Source organism: Oryx dammah, unplaced genomic scaffold (genome assembly GCF_014754425.2).
Source record: "Oryx dammah isolate SB20612 unplaced genomic scaffold, SCBI_Odam_1.1 HiC_scaffold_25, whole genome shotgun sequence".
Classification (NCBI taxonomy): domain Eukaryota; kingdom Metazoa; phylum Chordata; class Mammalia; order Artiodactyla; family Bovidae; genus Oryx; species Oryx dammah.
The window spans coordinates 102,973,767-102,993,991 of NW_024070209.1; the positions used below are offsets into that span (position 1 = coordinate 102,973,767).

The following is a 20,225-nucleotide window of genomic DNA, read 5'->3' on the forward strand; positions in this document are numbered from 1 at the left end:
TATTGCCCAGAGTTTGCTCAAACTCATGTCCATTGAGTCGGTGATGCCATCCAACCATCTCATCTTCTGTCGTCCCCTTCTCCTCCTGCCCTCAATCTTTCTCAGCATCAGGGTCTTTTCCAATCAGTCAGCTCTTTGCATCAAGTGGGCAAAGTATTGGAGCTTCAGCATCAGTCCTTCCAATGAATATTCAGAGTTGCTTTACTTTAACATTGACTGATTTGATCCCCTTGCTGTCCAAGGGACTCTCAAGAGTCTTTTCCAACACCACAGTTCAAAAGCATCAATTCTTCGGTGCTCAGCCTTCTTTGTGACCCAACTCTCATATCTGTATATGACTGCTGGAAAGACCATAGCTTTGTCTATATAGACTTTTGTTGGCAAAGTGGCGTCTCTGTTTTTTAATACGCTGTCTAGGTTGGTCACAGCTCTCCTTCCAAGGAGCAAGCGTCTCTCACTTTCGTGGCTGCAGTCATTGTCTCAGCGACTTTGGAGCCTGTGAATGCTCCCACAGTTTTCCCTTCTGTTTGCCAGGAAGCGATGGGGCTGCATGCCATGATCTTTGTTTTTTGAATGATGAGTTTTAAGCCAGCTTTTTCACTCTCCTCTTTAACCCTCATCAGGAAGCTCTTTAGATCCTCTTTGCTTTTTGCCATTAGACTGGTATCATCTGCCTCTCTGAGGTTGTTGATTTCTCCCGGCAATCTTGATTCCAGCTTGTGAGTGGTCCAGCCTGGCATTTTGCATGACATACCCTGCGTATAAGTTAAACAAGCAGGGTTCCAATATACAGCCTTGACATAATCCTTTCCCAATTTTGAACAAGTCTGTTGTTCCATATCCAGTTCTAATTGTTGCTTCTTGTTCTGCATACAGGTTTCTCAGGAGGCAGGTAAGGTGGTCTGGTATTCCTATCTCTTTAAGAATTTTCCACAGTTTGTTGTGATCCACACAGTCAAAGGCTTTCGTGTAGTCAATGAAGTAGAAGTAAGTGTTTTCCTGGAAATCCCCTTGCTTTCTCTATGATCCAACAGATGCTGGCAATTTGATCTCTGATTCTCTTGCCTTTTCTAAACCAGCTTGAACATTTGGAAGTTCTCAGTGTTCCAGAAACCGAGAAGCCTAGCTTAGAGGGTTTTGAATATAACCTCACTAGCATTTTAACAACCTTCATTTCTACTGCACCACCCTCGACGTTTAGTTTTTGACATCTTTGTGTGTGTGTGTATCCCTTAACTACTTATTTTGGATATAGATGACTTTACTACTTTTGTCTTTTAACTTTCTTACTATCGTTGACATATCTTTGCCTTTACCAAGGAGCTTTAGCTGTGGCCTTCTCTTTTCAACTTGGAGAAGTTCTTTTAACACTTCTTGTAAAGCTGTTTTGATGGTGCTGACCTAAAGGCTTTTGTCTGTAAAACTTTCGATCTTTCCATGAAATGTGAATAAAAGCCTTGCTGAGTATTCTTGGTTGTAGGTTTTTCCTTTTCATCACTTTAAGTATATCATGCCACTCACTCTCTTCCGGCTCACAGAGTTTCTGCTGAAAAGTTAGCCTAATGGGAGTTACCTTGGATGTTACTTTTCCGTTGTTGATTAATATTCTCTGCTTATCTTTAATCTTTGCCCTTTTAATTAGTGTGTCTTGGTGTGACCCTCTTTGGGTTGATTCCCTTTGAGACTGTCTTTGCTTCCTGGACTGGATGTCTGCCTCCATTCCCAGGTTAGGGGAATTTTCAGCTATTATGTCTTCAAGCATGCTCTCAGCCCCTTTCTCCCTGCCTTCTTCTTCTGGGACCCCTATAATCATGGCTTTTTTTTTTTCTATGTCCCTTACAGTGTTTTTAGGAGGGTTTATTCTCTCATATGGACCTCCCTGGTGGCTCAGATGGTAAAGAATCGGCCTGCGATGTGGGAGACCTGGGTTCGATCCCTGGGTCAGGAAGATCCTCTGGAGAAGGGAAAGGCTACACACTCTAGTGTTCTTGCCTGGAGAATTCCATGGACAGAGGAGCCTGGTGGGCTACATCCCTGGGGTCACAAAGAGTCGAACACAAATGAGTGACGAACACAACACAGCCAGTCATCCTTTCATATGCTAATTCTAATTTTACTTAATTTCTGGGATGATTTCTTTTTTTCCACTCTTTCTGCGTTTGTCTCACTTAGATTTTTTTAACCCTTCTGTTGAATATTTCTTCCATAAGCTCATGTTTTTCTGTTTTGTCCTTTAAGGAGGAGATTGCTTCATTTTTTGAAAATTCATGAAGAAATATCAGACAAAAGTCCATCTGTTTTATAAATTTTTTTTGGTAGGGCTTCTTCATTTTCCACAAGTTTCACCTTTTCTTTTCTTCTTTTTAATCCTGTAATCTTATTACATAGATCCTCTGCTATTTCCCATTTTGAAACTCATCCACAAATAAGGTATTTCCTGGCATAGATAGTTGCACAAATGTCATTGTGGGAGGGAACAAGATCATAATTAAGGGCAATAAGGATTTCCTTAATGTGTAAGCTCCTTTAGCTTTACATCCCTGAGTCAGAGAGAAAAGGAAGCTTTAAGGTTGTTCCCAGGGCATTGTCTCTCTAATCCCAGCCTCCACCAGTCCTGCCAATAAACCTTATCATACAGGTCTCCACTCAACGCCCTGCCCTCTGCTGCTCAGAAGCAGAGCTCCACGCAGGCTCTGACCGCTGCATCGCCCATGCCGTCCTCATTGCCAGAGCAGGACTCTGTGTCTGCACCTTGGAGAAGGGGGCTCACCACTGCTTCCGGAGATTTGGAGCCAAGCACAGGCCCTCCTCCCTTCATTTGGCCCTCCTGACGCCTCTCTACTATTTTCCACACCCTGCCCACTTCTGTATGGTCCAGGATATTAAATGTATCTTTAGTTACCTCTGCTGCTGCTGCTAAGTCGCTTCAGTCGTGTCCAACTCTGTGCGACCCCATAGACGGCAGCCCATGAGGCTCCCCTGTCCCTGGGATTCTCCAGGCAAGAACACTGGAGTGGGGTGCCATTTCCTTCTCCAATGCATGAAGGTGAAAAGTGAAAGTGAAGTCGCTCAGTCGTGTCCAACTCTTAGCAACCCCATGGACTGCAGCCTGTGCAACTACAGTTGCTGTGTGGTACTTTCTGAAAGGAGACTAGAGGAATCTTCAAGTTGGACATGCCCTAATATCTTTTAAATCCCCTTTCTGCTTAAATTAATTAATGCAATTAAATTAATTGCATCTAAGAGTCCTGATTGACATAAAAAATTGTGCCAAGAGTGGTGGCAGGTGACATTTACTCAGGAGGCATGGGGGCTCTTAAGAACATCCTTGCTCTCTTTCCATGTAGGATTGTAGCCGTGACTTGCTTTGGGCAGTGAAGTGTGACCAGAAGTGACACCTCACACTCCCAGGGAAAAGTGCTCAGTCTCTGTCTTTTCAACCAATAACCTTTATTATTGCTACTCTTTTGGCCAAGGCAAGCAGCATGTGGGATCTCAGTTCACTGACCAGGGGCTGAAACCATGCCCCTTGCGGTGGAGGCATGAAGGCTCAACCACTGGACTGCCAGGGAAGTCCCTACATTTTTTTCTTAAGAGCAGTTTGAGGTTCATGGCAAAATTGAGTGGAAAGTACAAACAGTTCCCATAAAACCTCGTCTCCACACACACAGCCTCCCCGACTACCGTCATCCTGCACCACGGATGGTGATCAGTGGACCTACACTGACACGCCATCATCACCCAAGGTTCAGTTCACACTAAGATTCACTCTTGGTGCTGTACATGCTTCAAAAGTGAAAAATGAAAACATTAGTCACTCAGTCGGGCCTGACTCTTTGTGACCCCAGGGACTGTAGCCCGCCAGGCTCCTCTGCCCATGGCATTCTCCAGCCAAGAACACTGGAGTGGGTATCCATTCCCATCTCCAGGGGATCTTCCTGACCCAGGGATCGAACCCTGGCCTCACACACTGCAGGTGGATTCTTGGCCATCTGAGCCTCCAGGGAAGCCCCTGTGCATCCGATGGGTTTTGACACACGTATAATGGCGTGCACCCACCATCACAGGATTGTACAGAATCCTTTCAGTGCCCTAAACGTCCTCTGTGCTCTGCCTTTTCGCCCTCCACCTCCCCTTAATCCCTGGCAACCACTGATCTTTCTACTGTCTGCATAGTTTTGCCTTTTCCAGACTGTCATAAATAGCTGGAATCAATCAGTTTGTCATCTTTTCAGATTCGGTTCTTTCACTTAGTATTATGTATTTATGTTGGTCTGAATGGACCAACATTTATTATCCATTGGCCTCCTGAAGGACATTTTTTTTTTTTTTGAGGATAATTGCTTTCCAATATTGTGTTGGTTTCTGCCGTACATCAACATGAATCAGTCACAGGTATACATATGTCCCCTCCCTTGTGAACGTCCCTCCCATCGCCCACCCTACCCTGCCCCTCTAGGTTGCCACAGGGCACCAGGTTGACCTCCCTGGGTCACACAGCAAACTCCCACTTGCTACCTGTCTTCCATAGGGCAATGTTTATGTCTCCGTACTCTCTCAGCTCACCCCACCCTCTCCTTCCCCTACTGTGTCCACAACTCTGCTCTCTCTGTCTGCGTCTCCATTGCTGCCCTGCAAATAGGTTCATCAATACCATCTTCCTAGAGTCCATACACATGTGTTAATACACAGTAGTTGTCTTTACCTTTCTGACTTACTTCACACTGTATAATGGGCTCTATGTTCATTCACCTCATTAGGACTGACTTGAATACATTCATTTTTATAGTTGTGTGTGGATAGTTGTGTGAATCAAAACAAACTGTGGACAATTCTGAAAGAGTTGGGAATCCCAGACCACCTGACCTGCCTCCTGAGAAATCTGTATGCAGGTCAAGAAGCAACAGTTAGAACCGGAAATGGAACAACAGACTGGGTCCAAATCTGGAAAGGAGTGTCAAGGCTGTATATTGTCACCCTGCTTATTTAACTTACTTAACTCTCACAGTACATCATGCGAAATGCTGGGCTGGATGAAGCACAAGCTGGAATCAAGATTGCCAGGAGAAATATCAATAACCTCAGATATGCAGATGACACCACCCTTATGGCAGAAAGTGAAGAGGAACTAAAGAGCCTCTTGATGAAAGTGAAAGAGGAGAGTGGAAAAGTTGGCTTAAAACTCATTCAGAAAACTAAGATCATGGCGTCTGGTCCCATCACTTCACAGCATATAGACAGGGAAACAGTGACAGACTTTATTTTGGGGCTCCAAGATCACTGCAGATGGTGACTGCAGCCATGAAATTAAAAGATGCTTGCTCCTTGGAAGAAAAGCTATGACCAACCTAGACAGCATATTCAAAAGCAGAGACATTACTTTGCCAACAAAGGTCCATCTACTCAAAGCTATGGTTTTTCCAGTGGTCATGTACGGATGTGAGAGTTGTACCATAAAGAAAGCTGACCACCAAAGAACTGATGCTTTTGAACTGTGGTGTTGGAGAAGACTCTTGAGAGTCCTTGGACTGCAAGGAGATCCAACCAGTCCATCCTAAAGGAGATCAGTCCTGAATAATCATTGGAAGGACTGATGCTGAAGCCACAATACTTGGCCACCTGATGTGAAGAACTGATTCACTGGAAAAGACCCTGATGCTGGGAAAGATTGAAGGCAGGAGGAGAAGGGGCCGACAGCGAGGATAAGATGGTTGGATGACATCACTGACTCAATGGACATGAATTTGAGCAAGCTCCAGGAGGTTGGTGATGGACAGGGAGGCCTGGTGTGCTGCAGGCCATGGGGTCGCAGAGTCAGACACGACTAAGCGACTGAACTGAATTTCTGACCTACTTCATTCTGCTAATAGGCTCTAGGTTCACCCACCTCTTTAGGATTGAGTTGAATATATTCTTTTTTATAGTTGAGTAATATTCCATTGTATAAATGTACCACAATTTTTTCTCTTCTCATCTGTCAATGGACATCTAAGTTGCTCTGAAGGACATCGTCATTGCTTCTAAGTTTTGGCAATTGTAAATAAAGCTGTTATAAACATCCTTCTGCAGGATTTTGTATGGACATAAATTTTCACTTTATTGGGGTGAATACTAAGGAGTATGATTGCTGGGTCACATGGTAAGAATTTGTTTCATTTTGTCAAACACTGCCAGTGTGTTCTAACAGAGCTGTCTCATTTTGCATCTGGCAACGAATGAAGCTCTGTGCTGCCCCGTATCCTCACCAGAATTCAGTGCTCTCAGTGCTCTGCCTTTTGGCCATTTCTCACAGGCGTGTTAGGCCTTCCCTGGTGGCTCAGATGGTAAAGCATCCTCCTGCAACGTGGGAGACCTGGGTTCGATCCCTGGGTCGGGAAGATCCCCTGGAGAAGGAAATGGCAACCCACTCCAGCGCTCTTGCCTGGAAAATCCCATGGACGGAGGAGCCTGATAGGCTACAGTCCATGGGGTCACAGAGTCAGGCACGACTGAGCAACCTCACTTGAACAGGTGTGTTAGTGATATCTAGTTGCTGCTTTGATTTGCTTCTCTAATGACATATATTGAGCATCTTTTCACGTGCTTGTTTGCCATCAGAATCTCTTCCCTGTTATCTGTTCATGTTTTTTGCCCATTTTGAATTACGTTCATTTTGTGTTTGCTGAGTTCAAAGAGGGTTTTGTTTTTTTGTTTTGAATATTTTGGATAATGGTCCTTTATCAGTTGCATCCTTTGCAAATACTTCCTCCTAGTCTGTGTCTTATGTCTGTGGCTTAGAAGAATAAGTCTCTTCCTATTCCCTTGGCATTGTACTCCACAGAGCACAAGTGTTTAATGAGGTCATTCGTATCAATTACTTCTTTCATGTATCATGCCTTCGATTTTGTCTCTAAAAAGTCATAACCATACCCAGGGTCATTTAGCTTTCCCACTGTTACTTTCTTTCAGTTTTATAGTTTTGCATGTTATAGTTAGATCTATGATCCAGTTTGAATTAACTTTTGTGTGAGGTGTAAGGTCTAGGTTGTTTACAGGTTGATGTCCAGTTTTTCCTACACCGTTTGTTGAGAAGACCATCTTTGCTCCATTGTATTTCTTTTACCCTCTTTTCAGAGATTAGTCGACTACATGTTTGTCAGTCTATTTCTGGGTCCTCTGTAGCCAACACCATGCTGTCTTGATTTCCGTAGCTTTATTACAGTCTCGAAGTTAGGTCGTGGCAGTCCTCCACCTGTGTCCTTCTGAACCTTTAGCATGGACTCAGCTATTCTGGGTCTTTTGTCTCTCCACATAAACTTTAGAATAAGCCTGTCAATATCCAGAATAACTTGCTGAAAATGCAAGTAGATCAAGTTGGGGAGCAGTGACATCTTGACAATATCGAGCCCCCCTGTCCATGAACATAGAATATCTCCCCATTTATTTAGTTCTTCTTTTGGTCTCTCTCATCAGAGTTTTGGTATATAGATCAAGTATACAGCTTGTTAAGACTTATACCTAATTACTTCATTTTTGGGAAGCTAATTGCTGACCTAAAGCAATAAGACGGCCAGTTAGTTCACCACCAGCAACAAAACAAGGCCTGTTCAGGAGCAGCAAATAATTGCAGTTCAGGACATGCAACTATGGTGAACTGCACGCAAGTCCAGTAAAAAAAAAAGGAGACTTTTTTAAAAAGTTAGTGGCTGCGTGAAGTGTTAGTTGCAGCACGTAGGATCTTCTTTGTGTCATATGGGACCTTTCCCTTGCAGTGTCTGGACTCTCCAGCTGTGGTACACGGGCTCAGTAGCTCTTCCTTGTGGACTAAGGTACCCTATGGCATATGGGATCTTAGTTTCCTGCCCGACGTTTGAACCCGCATACCCTGCATTGCAAGGCAGACTCTTTCCCACCACGCCACCGTGGAAGCTGCAAGGAAACTCTTTTAGAGCAGAAGGGGAAGTCGGAAAGGGACACTAAAAATTAAACGTCCACTGGAGTAAACTGGGATTTGACGTACAGTGGGTTTTCATTAGCTGAGTTGTGACAGCCTGACATTGGGCTATCACCAGGCAAGGAGAAATCCTCTCTTCCTCCTGCTGGCAGTAGTGGTGCCCTTCCTGCCTGAGAGGCAAGGCCCATCTCCTATGGACACTGCATTGAGTGACGTGCGCATGAGAGCTTCTGCTTCTGTCCTTTCAGCTCTGTTTTAGCAAGATTCCCCTTTATAGGCACACCTCTTACCGCACTTTGCCTTACTGAACGTCAAAGATACTGCTTTTTTAAAAACTGAAGGTTGGTGCATCAAGCAAGTCTGTTCCCACCATTTTCCCAACAGCGTTTTCTTACTTCCTGTCTCTATGTTCTATTTTGGGAACTCTCACAATCTTGAAAGCAAACTTTACACTGTTATTATATTTGTTATAGTGATCTGTGGTCTTTGATTTTAATACAACTCACTGGAGGTTCAGATGATCGTTAGCATTTTTTGGTAATAATTTTAAAATTAAGGTATGGGTATGTGCATTTTTTTAGACATAATGTTATTGCACACTTAATAACTGAGCACAAAACTTAACTTTTATATGCTCTGGGAAACAAAAGAAAAAGCTGTGACTTTGTTCAATATTCACTTTTTCATGGTGGTCTGGCCATCTGCAATATCTGGATATTGCAATAAACTGCAATATATCTGAGGTACGCTTGTATCAATTTTCACATAGTGAAAATGGTAACTTGTTCATTACTGGTATACAGGAAAGCAGCTGACTTTTACATGTTCACTTTGTACCCTGCAACCCTGATATAATCACTTATTAGTTTCAGGTTTTGTTGTCTTTTAGATGTTTATATAGATGATCGTGTTATTTGCAAAGAGTTTGACTTCTTCCTTCCCAATCTGCATGTTTTTTCTTGTCTTATTGCACATGCTAGACTTCTAGTGTGACACTGAGAAGCAGCTACGAGGACATTCTTGCCTTGTTCTTGATCTTAGCAAGAAAACTCTGATGATGGTATTCAGTATGATGGTATTTTTACACTTTTGGTGAACTTTTACCCAGTTGAGGACACTTTCCTCTATTCCTAGTTGCTAAGACATGTCCAGTTATCAGTATGGCTTTAAACCACTACTTTTGCTAAACAGCACTTTTGTGAATGCAACATACTGTGACCTGTCATGAATGAATTAGGGCAAGTCTGAGATTTGTTATCTGGCTGGATTTTAGCTGTGTATGCTAAGGCACTTCTGTCGTACTGACTCTTAGCAACCCTACGGGCTGCAGCCCGCCAGGCTCCTCTGTCCGTGGGAGTCTCCAGGCAAGAATGCTGGAGTGGGCTGCCATGCCCGCCTCCAGAGGACCTTCCCGACCCAGGGACCGAGCCCACATTTCTTGTCTTCTGCGTTGGCACATGGGTTCCTTACCACTAGTGTCCCCTGGGAAGTCTATGCTTTTAGCAGAGGGTAGTAATCCAGATATAGTACCAAGGGCGGGGGTGGGGGCCCCTGGATATACTGGCACACAGCTACAAAACAACTTATCTGGAGATGTGGACACCAGAGACAAATATCTTTTGAAGGCCAGACTTTGAGACTGGCTGACGTCACCTTAAAAACAGTAAGACTTGAGAAACTCAAGGACTACGCAGGGTGGCTGGGGGTGGGGAGGTCTCCTTTAACGGTGCTGGTAGTCAACAGGCAATGACAGGCTCAGAGTCCTAAAGGTTTAGGTCAAGACAAGGGCTGAGAATCAGGAGCTTTCTATTACTTTGTAGAAGAATCTCTGAGTCTGCAACTGCCAAGACTGAGTTAACAGAAAACCAAAGTTTTAGCTAGTTCACCAGCAAATCCTACCAACAGGTGAATTCACAACTTTACCAGATCTCTCATGGAAAAGCTGGAGCACTCATCAGTCCTGGGAATTGAAATGGGGGTATTTGGACAATCTTGGGTACCTCAGGCACCCTGAATATCCAACCTACCAAGGACCACCTTGAGAAATCAGTCCATGCCATATCTAAAAACTCTCATTTGAGGTGTTACTTCCATGGTGAAACCTGTCTCCTCCATTTCAGCCCCATCTCACCTTGTCTCTAGACTGATACAATTAAGAGTGAGATCTCAGCAGGACCCATGTGGTCAATTACAAAGTCAGTTCGAAGAGCTTGAGGGGCTTCCCTGTGGCTCAGTGGCAGAGAATTTGCCTGCCAGTGCAGATGGTATGGGTTCGATCCCTGATCCGGGAGGATCCCACATGGCAGAGAGCAACTAAGTCAGTGTCTCCCAACTACTGAGCCTGTGCTCCGCAAGAGGCCACTGAAATAAAGCCCATTTATTTATAGAGAGGAGCCCCCACTCACCACAACTAGAGAAAAGCCTGAGCAGTGATGAAGACCCAGCACAGCCAAAAATAAAATTGTTTTAAGAAGGCAGAAAGTGAAAGTGAAGTCGCTCAGTCGTGTCCGACTCGTCGAGACCCCACGGACTGCAGGCTACTAGGCTCCTCCATCCATGGGATTTTCCAGGCAAGAGTACTGGAGTGGGGTGCTATTGCTTTCTCCTTAAAAAAAAAAAAGGTGGGGAGAAGAGCTCCCTAAAAAAAAAAAAAAAAGAAAAAAAAGCTTGGGGAGAAAGAAAATCAGGGAACTATGTGGGAACTAATTCTGGAAGTGCTTGGCCAAGAAAGGAGGTGTGCAGTTTCAGATATGGTTCCTTCCAGAAGCAAGGTCTGGGGGCTGGCTAGGGAAGTGGAAAAGTCCCCACTACTTCCTCTGCTGCTCAGCCAACACCTGGAACCCACAGTGGCCCACACTAAGGTTAAGTGAACTTTACAGAAACCCTTAGGAATAACTTACAAGAGCTAACAACTCTCAGTAGAGGGGCAGGCTTGTTGGAGGGTCTTAACAGTGTTACCTGCTCATCTACCTCACAGATTGGGGAGCCTACATTAAGACAGCCTCTCCCAAGGTCCTGGGAGAGGCACCACAGTGGCTCTTTGAAGGGTGGACGGAATGCCGTGGGAGACACAGGGGTGGAACCAAGCTCCCGGGCCAGTGCAGACCGGGGGCCTGAGGGCAGCAGGGAACACGCTGTGGCATGGTTGTGTGAGGTTCCTCAACTGTTGGCCAAGCTAGGGCACAGTGTAGTGACCCAGTGAGCCAGTCCATGGGGGCCTGGAGACAGCTCTCTGCCTCCGCACCTGGATGGCAGCTCTGGTGAACAGAAGCTTCACTTGAGCTACTCAATTGCTTACAGCCCCTCACTGAACTTCTAACCATGAGTTCACTCAAGTCCTGGAGGCCCCAAGCAGAAGGAAAGGCTGGCTGGAGCCTTCTTCTCAGCTTCACCCAAAGGGGGCCAGTGGACTAAGACTACCCTGTCTTTGCAGGACTGTTGGAACCCCAGTTCCTGGTGAACCATAGTCCATGAACATGTCCTGGTTGGGGCTATCTTTATCCAACTCACTGGATAGACCAGGAGGGGGGCCCTTCCGACCTGGAGACTCTTGGGTCCTGAAAGTATGAGCTTTGAGGCCTGTTGGGGACGTTTTCTCTCTTTATTTTACATTGCATCTCCTGCACTCAAGGCACACCGCACCCAAGAAGTTGGCATCCAGCTCCACAGACTCCACCAGTAACGTTCTCTTTGCTGCCGAGTGAGACGCTTCTGTTGCCCTGAACGTAGTGTGGCGTGACCTTGCTTCTGTACACCATCAGCTCCCAGCCCGGGTCAGCCAGGAGTGCGGGCGGCCCGGCCCAGGGCGGCTGCAGTGCCGTTCATGTTTATGCCTGGACGCGGACGGTCTCCGCCAGGTGAGTGCTCCCTGCGTCCTCACCCTTCTGTCCCTGACTCCTGTTGCCCAGTGCTGCTTCGTGCCACCTGCCACCAAAACGCACTGTTTGCTCGCTTCACACGCCAGCCACGTGAAACCAAGGCCATGGCAGCACTCTAGCCTGGAAGGGCACGCTTCCTGGCATTCCAGGCCTCAGGGGAAGGAGCAGACTACCCGATGACACGTACCCACCAGGCCCTGGGAGATCCTTCTGCGACTGCCACAGGGGGTTACACTCTCCCAACTCTCCTGACTGCAACGTGTGGACATTAATTCGGGAGCAACTGCCAGGGGCTGAGTGGGTCAACAGAAACCAGGAATGAGGCTCTAGGTCAAGCAGAAAATTGTGCTCCATGATGGACTCACTTCCTAACATTTATAACCAAGGATACATATAAGCACAGCTTTGCGGCTATAAAGTGCTTTTAACACTGCCTCAGCTGTGACCCACAAATTTTAATGCACACCACTTCCATTATTTTCCAATCCTAAACAGTCTCTCACATCTATGAGGATTCTTTGACAGGTAATTTAGAAGTGTGTTTTTAAATTTCTAAACATGTAATTTTAAGTTACCTCTGAAATTTTAAAACTGTTTTATGGCCCAATAACACACTTTGTATGATGCTGAAGCTTTGAAAATACGACTTGCTTTGTGGACTAGTTGATGGTCAGTTTTCACCACCATTCCACGTGTGCTTGAGATTTTTTTTTTCTTAAGGAAATTTTGGCCACACCCCGCAGCATCTGGGATCTTAGTTTCCCAGCCAGGGATTGAGCCCGTACCCCTGCATTGGAACAGAGTCCATCATCAAATTGATGGACGTGAGTTTGAGCAAGCTCCAGGAGTTGGTGATGGACAGGAAAGCCTGGTGTGCTGTAGTCCAAGGGGTCGCCAAGAGTTGGACGTGACTGAGCGACTGAACTGAACTAAACCACTGGACCACTAGGGAAATGCTAGGACACACTGTTTCCAGATACATGGGTCTCTGTGTGTCCATTAGATCAAGCTTATAAATGCTCTCATCCGAATCTTCCGGATCCACCTGATTTTGTCTACTTGATCATCAGTCCCTAGAGCAGATGTTAACCGTCTCCCACTGGGGTTTGCGAACTGCCTTCTTGCAGGTGTGTCAGCTTCTGTTAGACAGATTTGAAGCTGTTTCTGGTGCAAGACTGTTTTGCCTTCCAGGTGATCTGAACCCATTTCATTATTCAGTGACATCTTTTCTCTCTAGCAACACCTTTTAAATTCTAGTAACACATCATTTTGGTTACCATCTGTTTCTTAACTGGAATTTAATCTAAAGAATTTTACGAACAGTCTTCCTGAAATACGATCCACATACCATACAATCCATTTGCGCTTTCACTGCCTGCAGGCTTGCACTCACCTATCTGTCATTGCGGACCCTCCATCCACCCCACGTAGTTCTCCCACCTCCCCCTAGACTGATACTATCCAGCCAGCTCCATTTTCTTTTCCCTCCTACTCCAATAACACTATCGTTTAGTAGTTAGAATTTTTAATAACCATCTTCACCTTAAATTCTACTCTTTGCCCACTTTCCACATCAACTTGGTGTAACTCAATTACAGGTGCCTGAGGACACCCTGCCTGCTCCGTTGCCAAGCCCATCAACTCCACTTCAGCTCTGCTGCAGGAGCTGGTTTCACCCTTCCCAAGCCCGCCTGGGGCTAACACCGTAGTCACGAAGGCCATTCCCTTCCTGCTCCTGTGACAATGAGGAAGAGGCGGCCAGCAAAGCCCTCCCTAGGTGCCCGCTCCCTCCTCACAGCTCCCTGGTCCACTACCCCACAACCTGCAGGGAGCCTCTGGTCTAGTAAGAGGAGGTTGGAGCTGGATCTGGGTCAGCCCCTTCTCCGGATCTGAAGGCTCTTCTGCACGGGAGCGCCTGAGCCTCAGACAAACCGGTGAGGGGCACGACACGGAGTCCACTTTCCGCTGGAGCCTGCACCGCCCGGGACGGGGGTCGGGCAGCCGGGGCCTTAGGCCAGGCCGGCGCGCTCCAGGTCTTGGGGCAGGATGCGGCCCTTCTTGCGAGCCTTCTCCAGGCAGCGCTCGGCCTTGGCCACCTTCTTCTTGCGCAGGTTCTGCCGCCGCTGGTCCTGCCGCCGCTGCATCTTGCCCACCACCTGCGCCGTGCGCTTCTCCCAGGCGCGCTGGCGCTGCGCGCGCCTCTTCTCCTTGCGCTTCAGGGCCTCCTGCAGCAGGCGCTCATCGTCGCGGATCCTCACGCCCTCAGCCTTGTACAGCAGGTTGGTCCAGCGCATCTTGGCCTCGAGCTCCTGGGCCTGCCCCGCGTCTCGGTCCCGCAGCTCCTCCAGCCGGGCTTGACGCGCCTGCAGGCGCTCCAGCAGCTGCCGGTAGTTCCTGCCCGTCAGCGGCGTCAGGTTCCCCTTCAGCTTCTGCCTCTTCTCCTTCCGGCGCTGGGCCTTGCTGGCCGGCTCCTCCTCGGTCACCTCCACCTCGGGGGAGAGGCCGACGAGAGCTGAGGGCCGCTCCACACCCACCCCGGGGGCCCACTTCTGCCCGCCCGACGGCAGCACAGGGCGCGCGCACAGCCCGGCAGCCCGGCGCTCACCTTGTTGAAGAGCAGCCCCGGCTGGGCCTGCGTCTCCTCCCTGGGCGCCTGCGGGTCCGGCTCGGTGGCCTCTGCCCCCTCCGGTGCCTCGGCCGCCTTCTCCTTTGCTCTCAGCTCCCTCCGTTTCCTCTTTTTCCGGTCGCGCTCCTGCTTCCTCCGGCGTCTTTTCTCCAAAACCGCGGTGGACAGCTCCTTGGCGCTGCCCTGTGGGGTGATCCCACGCTCACTCGTAAGGTTCTTATAACAGGGCCCCCAGCTTAGCACGTGCAGTCAGGTCAGGACAAGGGCCGGTGGGGTGTGGCATTCCACCCCAAGATGACCTGGCCCCAGAGTGCGCCCGAGACAAGGACGAGGGGACCCTGTGAGAACCACAGCTTCCAGATTCCAGGCACAGACCACATGCCAGGGCACCTCCCGAAAGGGGCCACTAAATCCACCCAATGACCCAACAAGGGGCAGCTCGTCCTCCATCTGGTCAGACGGGGGAAGGGCAGGGGGCGGGGGCACCGCCACCACCAGCTCGGGAGGACAAGGCAGCGTTGCCTGTGCAGACCCTGGTGCTGCTCTGAGCCCCGCCCGGCAGACAAGAGTGCTCTGGACCACTGCAGGAAGGCAGGGCCCTTGGGCCTGTGCCCCACGGCAGAGGCCTGGGGAGGTCCCCAGGGAAAGGAGGGGAGGCGACCCCACTCAGAACTCAGCACTGAGGCTGGTTCACATCCTGGAGCATCGGTCCTGTGGCGGTCCCCTCGGGCAGGTCACCTCATCTCAGGCCCTGGCTCACCTCAGGGGCCGTCAGGACAATCAGAAGAATGAACGCCCAGGAAGTGCTGCTGAGAGAGGAGCCCGAGCCTCTCAAAGGCCGCAGCAGAGAAGAGCCAGCAGCTCAACATGGGGGCTTAGCCTGCACTGCCCCCCCAGATGACAAGAACGGCACCTGACCTCCTGCAGAACAGAGGTGCCGAGACCCTCCTGCCAGGCCTGTGACGGCTGGCAGAGCAGGGAGCCGACCTCGGAGAGCACTGGGGTGTCTCCTCCTCCAGGTGGGGTGGGGAAAGCCCTGCAGCACCCAGAGACCCCTGCCCGCCCCCCACCCCACACCTACCTGGCCCCGCGCCTCCTGAATCTTCTCATGCAGGCGCTGCCGCAGAACGTCCAAGGCAAATAAAGAGTCAGGCTCTGTGGCCAGGCCATCTGCAAAGAAGGATCAGAAATCTGAAAGGAGAGCCCCTCCCGGCCTTCCTGTGCCCCTCCCTGGGGCCGGATTCAAAGCCTGAGCCTCCGTGTGCGCCCCCCACCGCCACTCCTGCCCAGTGGCCACTGGTGAACCTGCAGGGCAGTTCCAGTGAACTCTTCACCTCTTCAAGCTGGACTGGCCTCCGGGGTAGGGCTTGCTTGTGTAACACGGGCCAAACCCATCTCTGGATTCTTCCAACTTCTGCGGCACCCACCCACACCCAGAGGCAGCTCTCACGATATCACTTCAGAGACTTGAGGGCAGTGAAGCTCGGCGTGCCAGGCCGCTCAGGATCTCAGAGGACACGGCCATGCCCCTCCCCATCCCGGTTACTGTATGACCTGGGACATCTGTGCCCTTCCTGAGCTTCCCATCCACCCAGAGACCCTGCGATCTGTCCTCTGCAAAGCCTCATACCATCCCACTGTACCTGATCATGCTGTTATGACCAGAGAGGGCCACATGCACACCTATCCCAGATCCCAGGGGTCCCTGCCTGCCTGCCCGGCCCCCTCACCCGCCGGGGCCCTGGTGGAGCTGGCGGCTCCCTCCTCCTCCTCGGCCGCCTCTGGCTTCCTGGCCTCAGACTTCGCAGAGGCCTGGGCCCTGGGCTTCGCAGTCTTCTCCTCCCGCTCCCGGCGTTTCTTCTGTGCTTTCCTCCTCTTCTTCCTGGGGGGTGCAGCAGCGTCTGAGACTTGAGTTTTGCCGGCTGAAACAAGAAACGAGAAAGGGCTGCCACCTCAATCCCTGTGACCCAGTCAGTAGGTAAGAAGGTCCTGCAAAGGTTTTGATTCCAGAAGGATGCCAAAAGCCAGTTGAGATGGGAGTGGTGAGGACCTTCATGTGAGCTCAGAACCACACACCTCCTGGAAAGCAGACTGGTCACACTCATCAATCCTTGATGAGTGTAACACGCTGACCCAGCGGTCTACTTGTGAAATTCATTCCTGGTGTGCAGATAGATCTGGCCTCAAAGATATTCATCATAGCATCCTTTTTTGAGTGAAAAACTAGGAAAACCCAAATATCCATCCACAGGGACAATGATGGCACGTCCCACAACAAATTATATAGCCCCAAACAGGGTATATCGTTTTGGGCTTCCCAGGTGGCGCTAGCGGTAAAGAATCCACTTGCCAAAGAGATGGGGGTTCGATCCCTGTGTCAGCAACATGCGCTGCAGTAGGAAATGGCAACCTGCTCCAGTATTCTTGCCTGGAAAAATCCCATGGACAGGGAAGCCTGGCAGGCTATAGTACATGGGGTCTGCAAAGAGTGGGACACAACTGAGCGACTGAAGACACACACACACGCTTTCATGTTAACAGGTGGAAAGGGAATTCCCTGACAGTCCAGGCAAAATGGTTGTCTGAGGAGGCCTTAAGAAGAGAAGCAAAAGGCAAAGGAGAAAAGGAAAGATATACCCACTTGAACGCAGAGTTTCAAAGAACAGCAAAGAAAGCCTTCCTAAGTGATCAATGCAAAGAAATACGGGAAAACAATAGAATGGGAAAGACTAGAGATCTCTTCAAGAAAATGAAGAGACACCATGGAAACATTTCATGCAAAGATGGGCATAACAAAGGACCTAACAGAAGCAGAATATATTAAAAAGAGGTAGCAAGGATACACAGAAGAACTGTACAAAAAAGATCTTCACGATCCAGATAACCATGAAGGTATGATCACTCACCTAGAGCCAGACATCCTGGAGCGCAAAGTCAAGTGGGCCTTAGAAAGCATCACTACAAACAAAGTTAGTGGAGGTGATGGAATTCCAGCTGAGCTACTTCAAATCCTAAAAGATGATGCTGTGAAAGTGCTGCACTCAACATGCCACAAATTTGGAAAACTCAGCAGTGGCCACAGGACTGGAAAAGGTCAATTTTCATTCCAATCCCAAAGAAAGGCAATGCCAAAGAATGCTCAAACTACCACACAATTGCACTCATCTCACACGCTAGCAAAGTGATGCTCAAAATTCTCCAAGCCAGGTTTCAACAGTACATAAACTGACAAGTTTCAGATGTTCAAGCTGGATTTGGAAAAGGCAGAGGAACCAGAGATCAAATTACCAACATGCACTGGATCACATCTGCTTCATTGACTACACTGAAGTCTTTGACTGTGTGGATCACAACAAACTGTGGAAAATTTTTAAAGAGATAGGAATACCAGACCACCTTACCTGCCTCCTGAGAAATCTGTATGCAGGTCAAGAAGCAACAGTTAGAACCGGACATGGAAAAATGAACTGGTTCAAAATTGGGATACGTCAAAGCTGTATATTGTCACTCTGCATATTTAACTTATATGCAGAGTACATCATGCAAAATGCTGGCCTGGATGAAGCACAGCTGGAATCAAGACTGGCAGGAGAAATATCAATAACCTCAGATATGCAGATGACACCACTCTTATGGCAGAAAGTGAAGAGGAACTAAAGAGCTTCTTGATGAAAGTGAAAGAGGAGAGTGAAAAAACTGGCTTAAAACTCAACATTCAAAAAATGAAGACCATGGCTCCAGTCCCATCACTTCATGGCAAACAGATGGGGAAACAGTGCAAACAGTGACAGACTTTATTTCCTGGGCTCCAAAACAACTGCAGCCATGAAATTAAAAGACGCTTACTTCTTGGAAGAAAAGCTATGACCAACCTAGACAGCATAGTAAAAAGCAGAGACATCACTTTGCCAACAAAGGTCCATATAACGAAAGCTATGGTTTTTCCAGTAGTCATGTGTGGATGTGAGAGTTGGACCATAAAGAAAGCTGAGCACCAAAGAATTGATGCTTTTGAACTGTGGTGTTGGAGAAGACTCCTGAGAATCCCTTGGACTGCAAGGAGGTCAAATCAGTCAATCCTATAGGAATCAGTCCTGAATATTCATTGGAAGGACTCATGCTGAAGCTCCAATACTTTGGCCACCTGATGCAAAGAGGTGACTCATTGGAAAAGACCCTGATGCTGGGAAAGATTGAAGGCAGGAGGAGAAGGGGACGACAGAGGATGAGATGGTTGAATGGTATCACCAATTCTATGGACAGAAGTTTGAGCAAGCTCTGGGAGTTGATGTCCCTTGGACTGCAAGGAGATCAAACCAGTCAATCCTAAAGGAAATCAACACCGAATATTCATTGGAGATCCTGATTCTGGGAAAGAGTGAAGGCAGTAGTACGAGTCAGGATGGGGTGGGAGGGTGACAGATGGTGGGATGGCCGGATGGCATCATGGACTCGATGGACGTGAGTCTGAGCAAACTCTGGGAGATGGTGATGGACAGGGAAGCCTGGGGTGCTGCAGTCCATGGGGTGGAAAAGACTCAGACACGACTGAGCAACTGAACTGAACTGAATCAGTGGTTAGGACTCCACACTCTCACTGCCAAGGGCTGAGTTCAATGTGTCGTTGGGGAACTAAGATTCTGTAAGTGATGTGGCAAAGAAAAGAAAAGGTGGAGGAAGTGTTTACATTTTAAAAGGAAAATGAGAAATGAGTGCACCAAGTAGGGAGCCAATTGGTTCAGGGAGAAGTACACAGGAAAGGAACTAAAAAGATCTAACTTTTCACTGAGTGATGAGAAATTCCCTTAACCCCTAGAGTGAACAGGTTTTCCTGGTATAACGAAAGTCCGTTTCTCCTCTGGTAGGTCCACGCCCGTTCCTGCCGCTCTCCCTCTCCTCCAAGGCTGGACAGGACTTACAAGCCCCGGCTGCCCACAAGGCAGTTTTTGTCTGCTTCGCCTATTTGAGTATATGAGGGGGGCCTGCCACCCCTGCCACGTACGCTACCATTGGCAGGAGCCATCTTCTTCCTCCCTTCTCCCCACACTACCCACAGTAACGGGCTGAGTAAGTCATTTTTCTCGTCAACGCTCACACCAGTCTTTCCACTCAATATGGAGAGCTGGCCGAGCCTGTTCCACAGAGTCACCTCCTCCAAACCCCAGCTGAGCTTCCTGCCTGGTGGGGTGCACGGCTGAGCCCCCTCGGACCCCGAGACGGGGGCCCCCAACGGGCCAGGGCAGTGGCGCGGCCCTGAGCGTCTCTCACGGGACCTCCCTCTGGTACTTCGCAGGCCTGCTTCACGCGTCTGCGGCTCTACTCCGCCTGAAGACGGCTCAGGGGCGGTGCAGCGGAGTGGGGACGCGAGCGCCGCGAAGGTGGACGGGGTACCCTTTCCGAAGCCCTCTCCGCCCCGGCCCCCCGGGCTGCGCTTTTACCCGATTTGCGCTTCTGCGGCTCGGTGCTGGGCTGGGAGCAGATCTTCTTGGCCAGGCCCTGCAGGTAAGCGTCCTTCGCCAATAGAGAAGTCATGGCCGGGGCTCGCTCGCCGTCCTGCTCGGAGCGAGGAGGAGGGCCTCGGTGCAGCGTTCCGGGCCGGCACCGGGCCCACAGGCCCCTCACCACAATACAAGACCCTCACCGGCCCAGCGGCGCTCGCCGGAAATCACCACGTGCGCAGGCGCGGCTGGCCGAGCGCCGAGCCGCCAGCGCGCGGCGATCGATTAACCGGGCCTCGATACCGCCAGAAGAAGCCTTTGGGGCGGGAAACGCAAAGCACTGTGGGGCG

General features: G+C 49.1%; 1 protein-coding gene across 1 annotated transcript; it reads right to left on the minus strand.

The window, feature by feature from the left end:
* Positions 1 to 12,142: 12,142 nt before the first annotated feature.
* SURF6 (surfeit 6) lies at positions 12,143 to 20,188 on the minus strand. Its single transcript, XM_040225602.1, has 5 exons — positions 19,876 to 20,188; positions 16,168 to 16,359; positions 15,519 to 15,607; positions 14,417 to 14,620; positions 12,143 to 14,300 (listed from the first exon to the last, which is right to left on the minus strand). Exons 1-5 carry the CDS (start codon positions 19,967 to 19,969, stop codon positions 13,821 to 13,823), a joined length of 1,059 nt encoding a protein of 352 aa, XP_040081536.1. The 5' UTR covers positions 19,970 to 20,188; the 3' UTR covers positions 12,143 to 13,820.
* Between the last annotated feature and the right edge of the window lie 37 nt (positions 20,189 to 20,225).

What these genes read in the sequence shown, in the direction of transcription:
- SURF6 (XM_040225602.1), bottom strand. Translation starts at nt 19,969, where the DNA reads ATGACTTCTCTATTGGCGAAGGACGCTTACCTGCAGGGCCTGGCCAAG. An exon ending in GCCGCAGAAGCGCAAATCGG is followed by an intron (nt 16,360 to 19,875) that starts GTAAAAGCGCAG and finishes TTCTTGTTTCAG; the next exon opens with CCGGCAAAACTCAAGTCTCA. An exon ending in CGGGGCTGCTCTTCAACAAG is followed by an intron (nt 14,301 to 14,416) that starts GTGAGCGCCGGG and finishes CTCTCCCCCGAG; the next exon opens with GTGGAGGTGACCGAGGAGGA.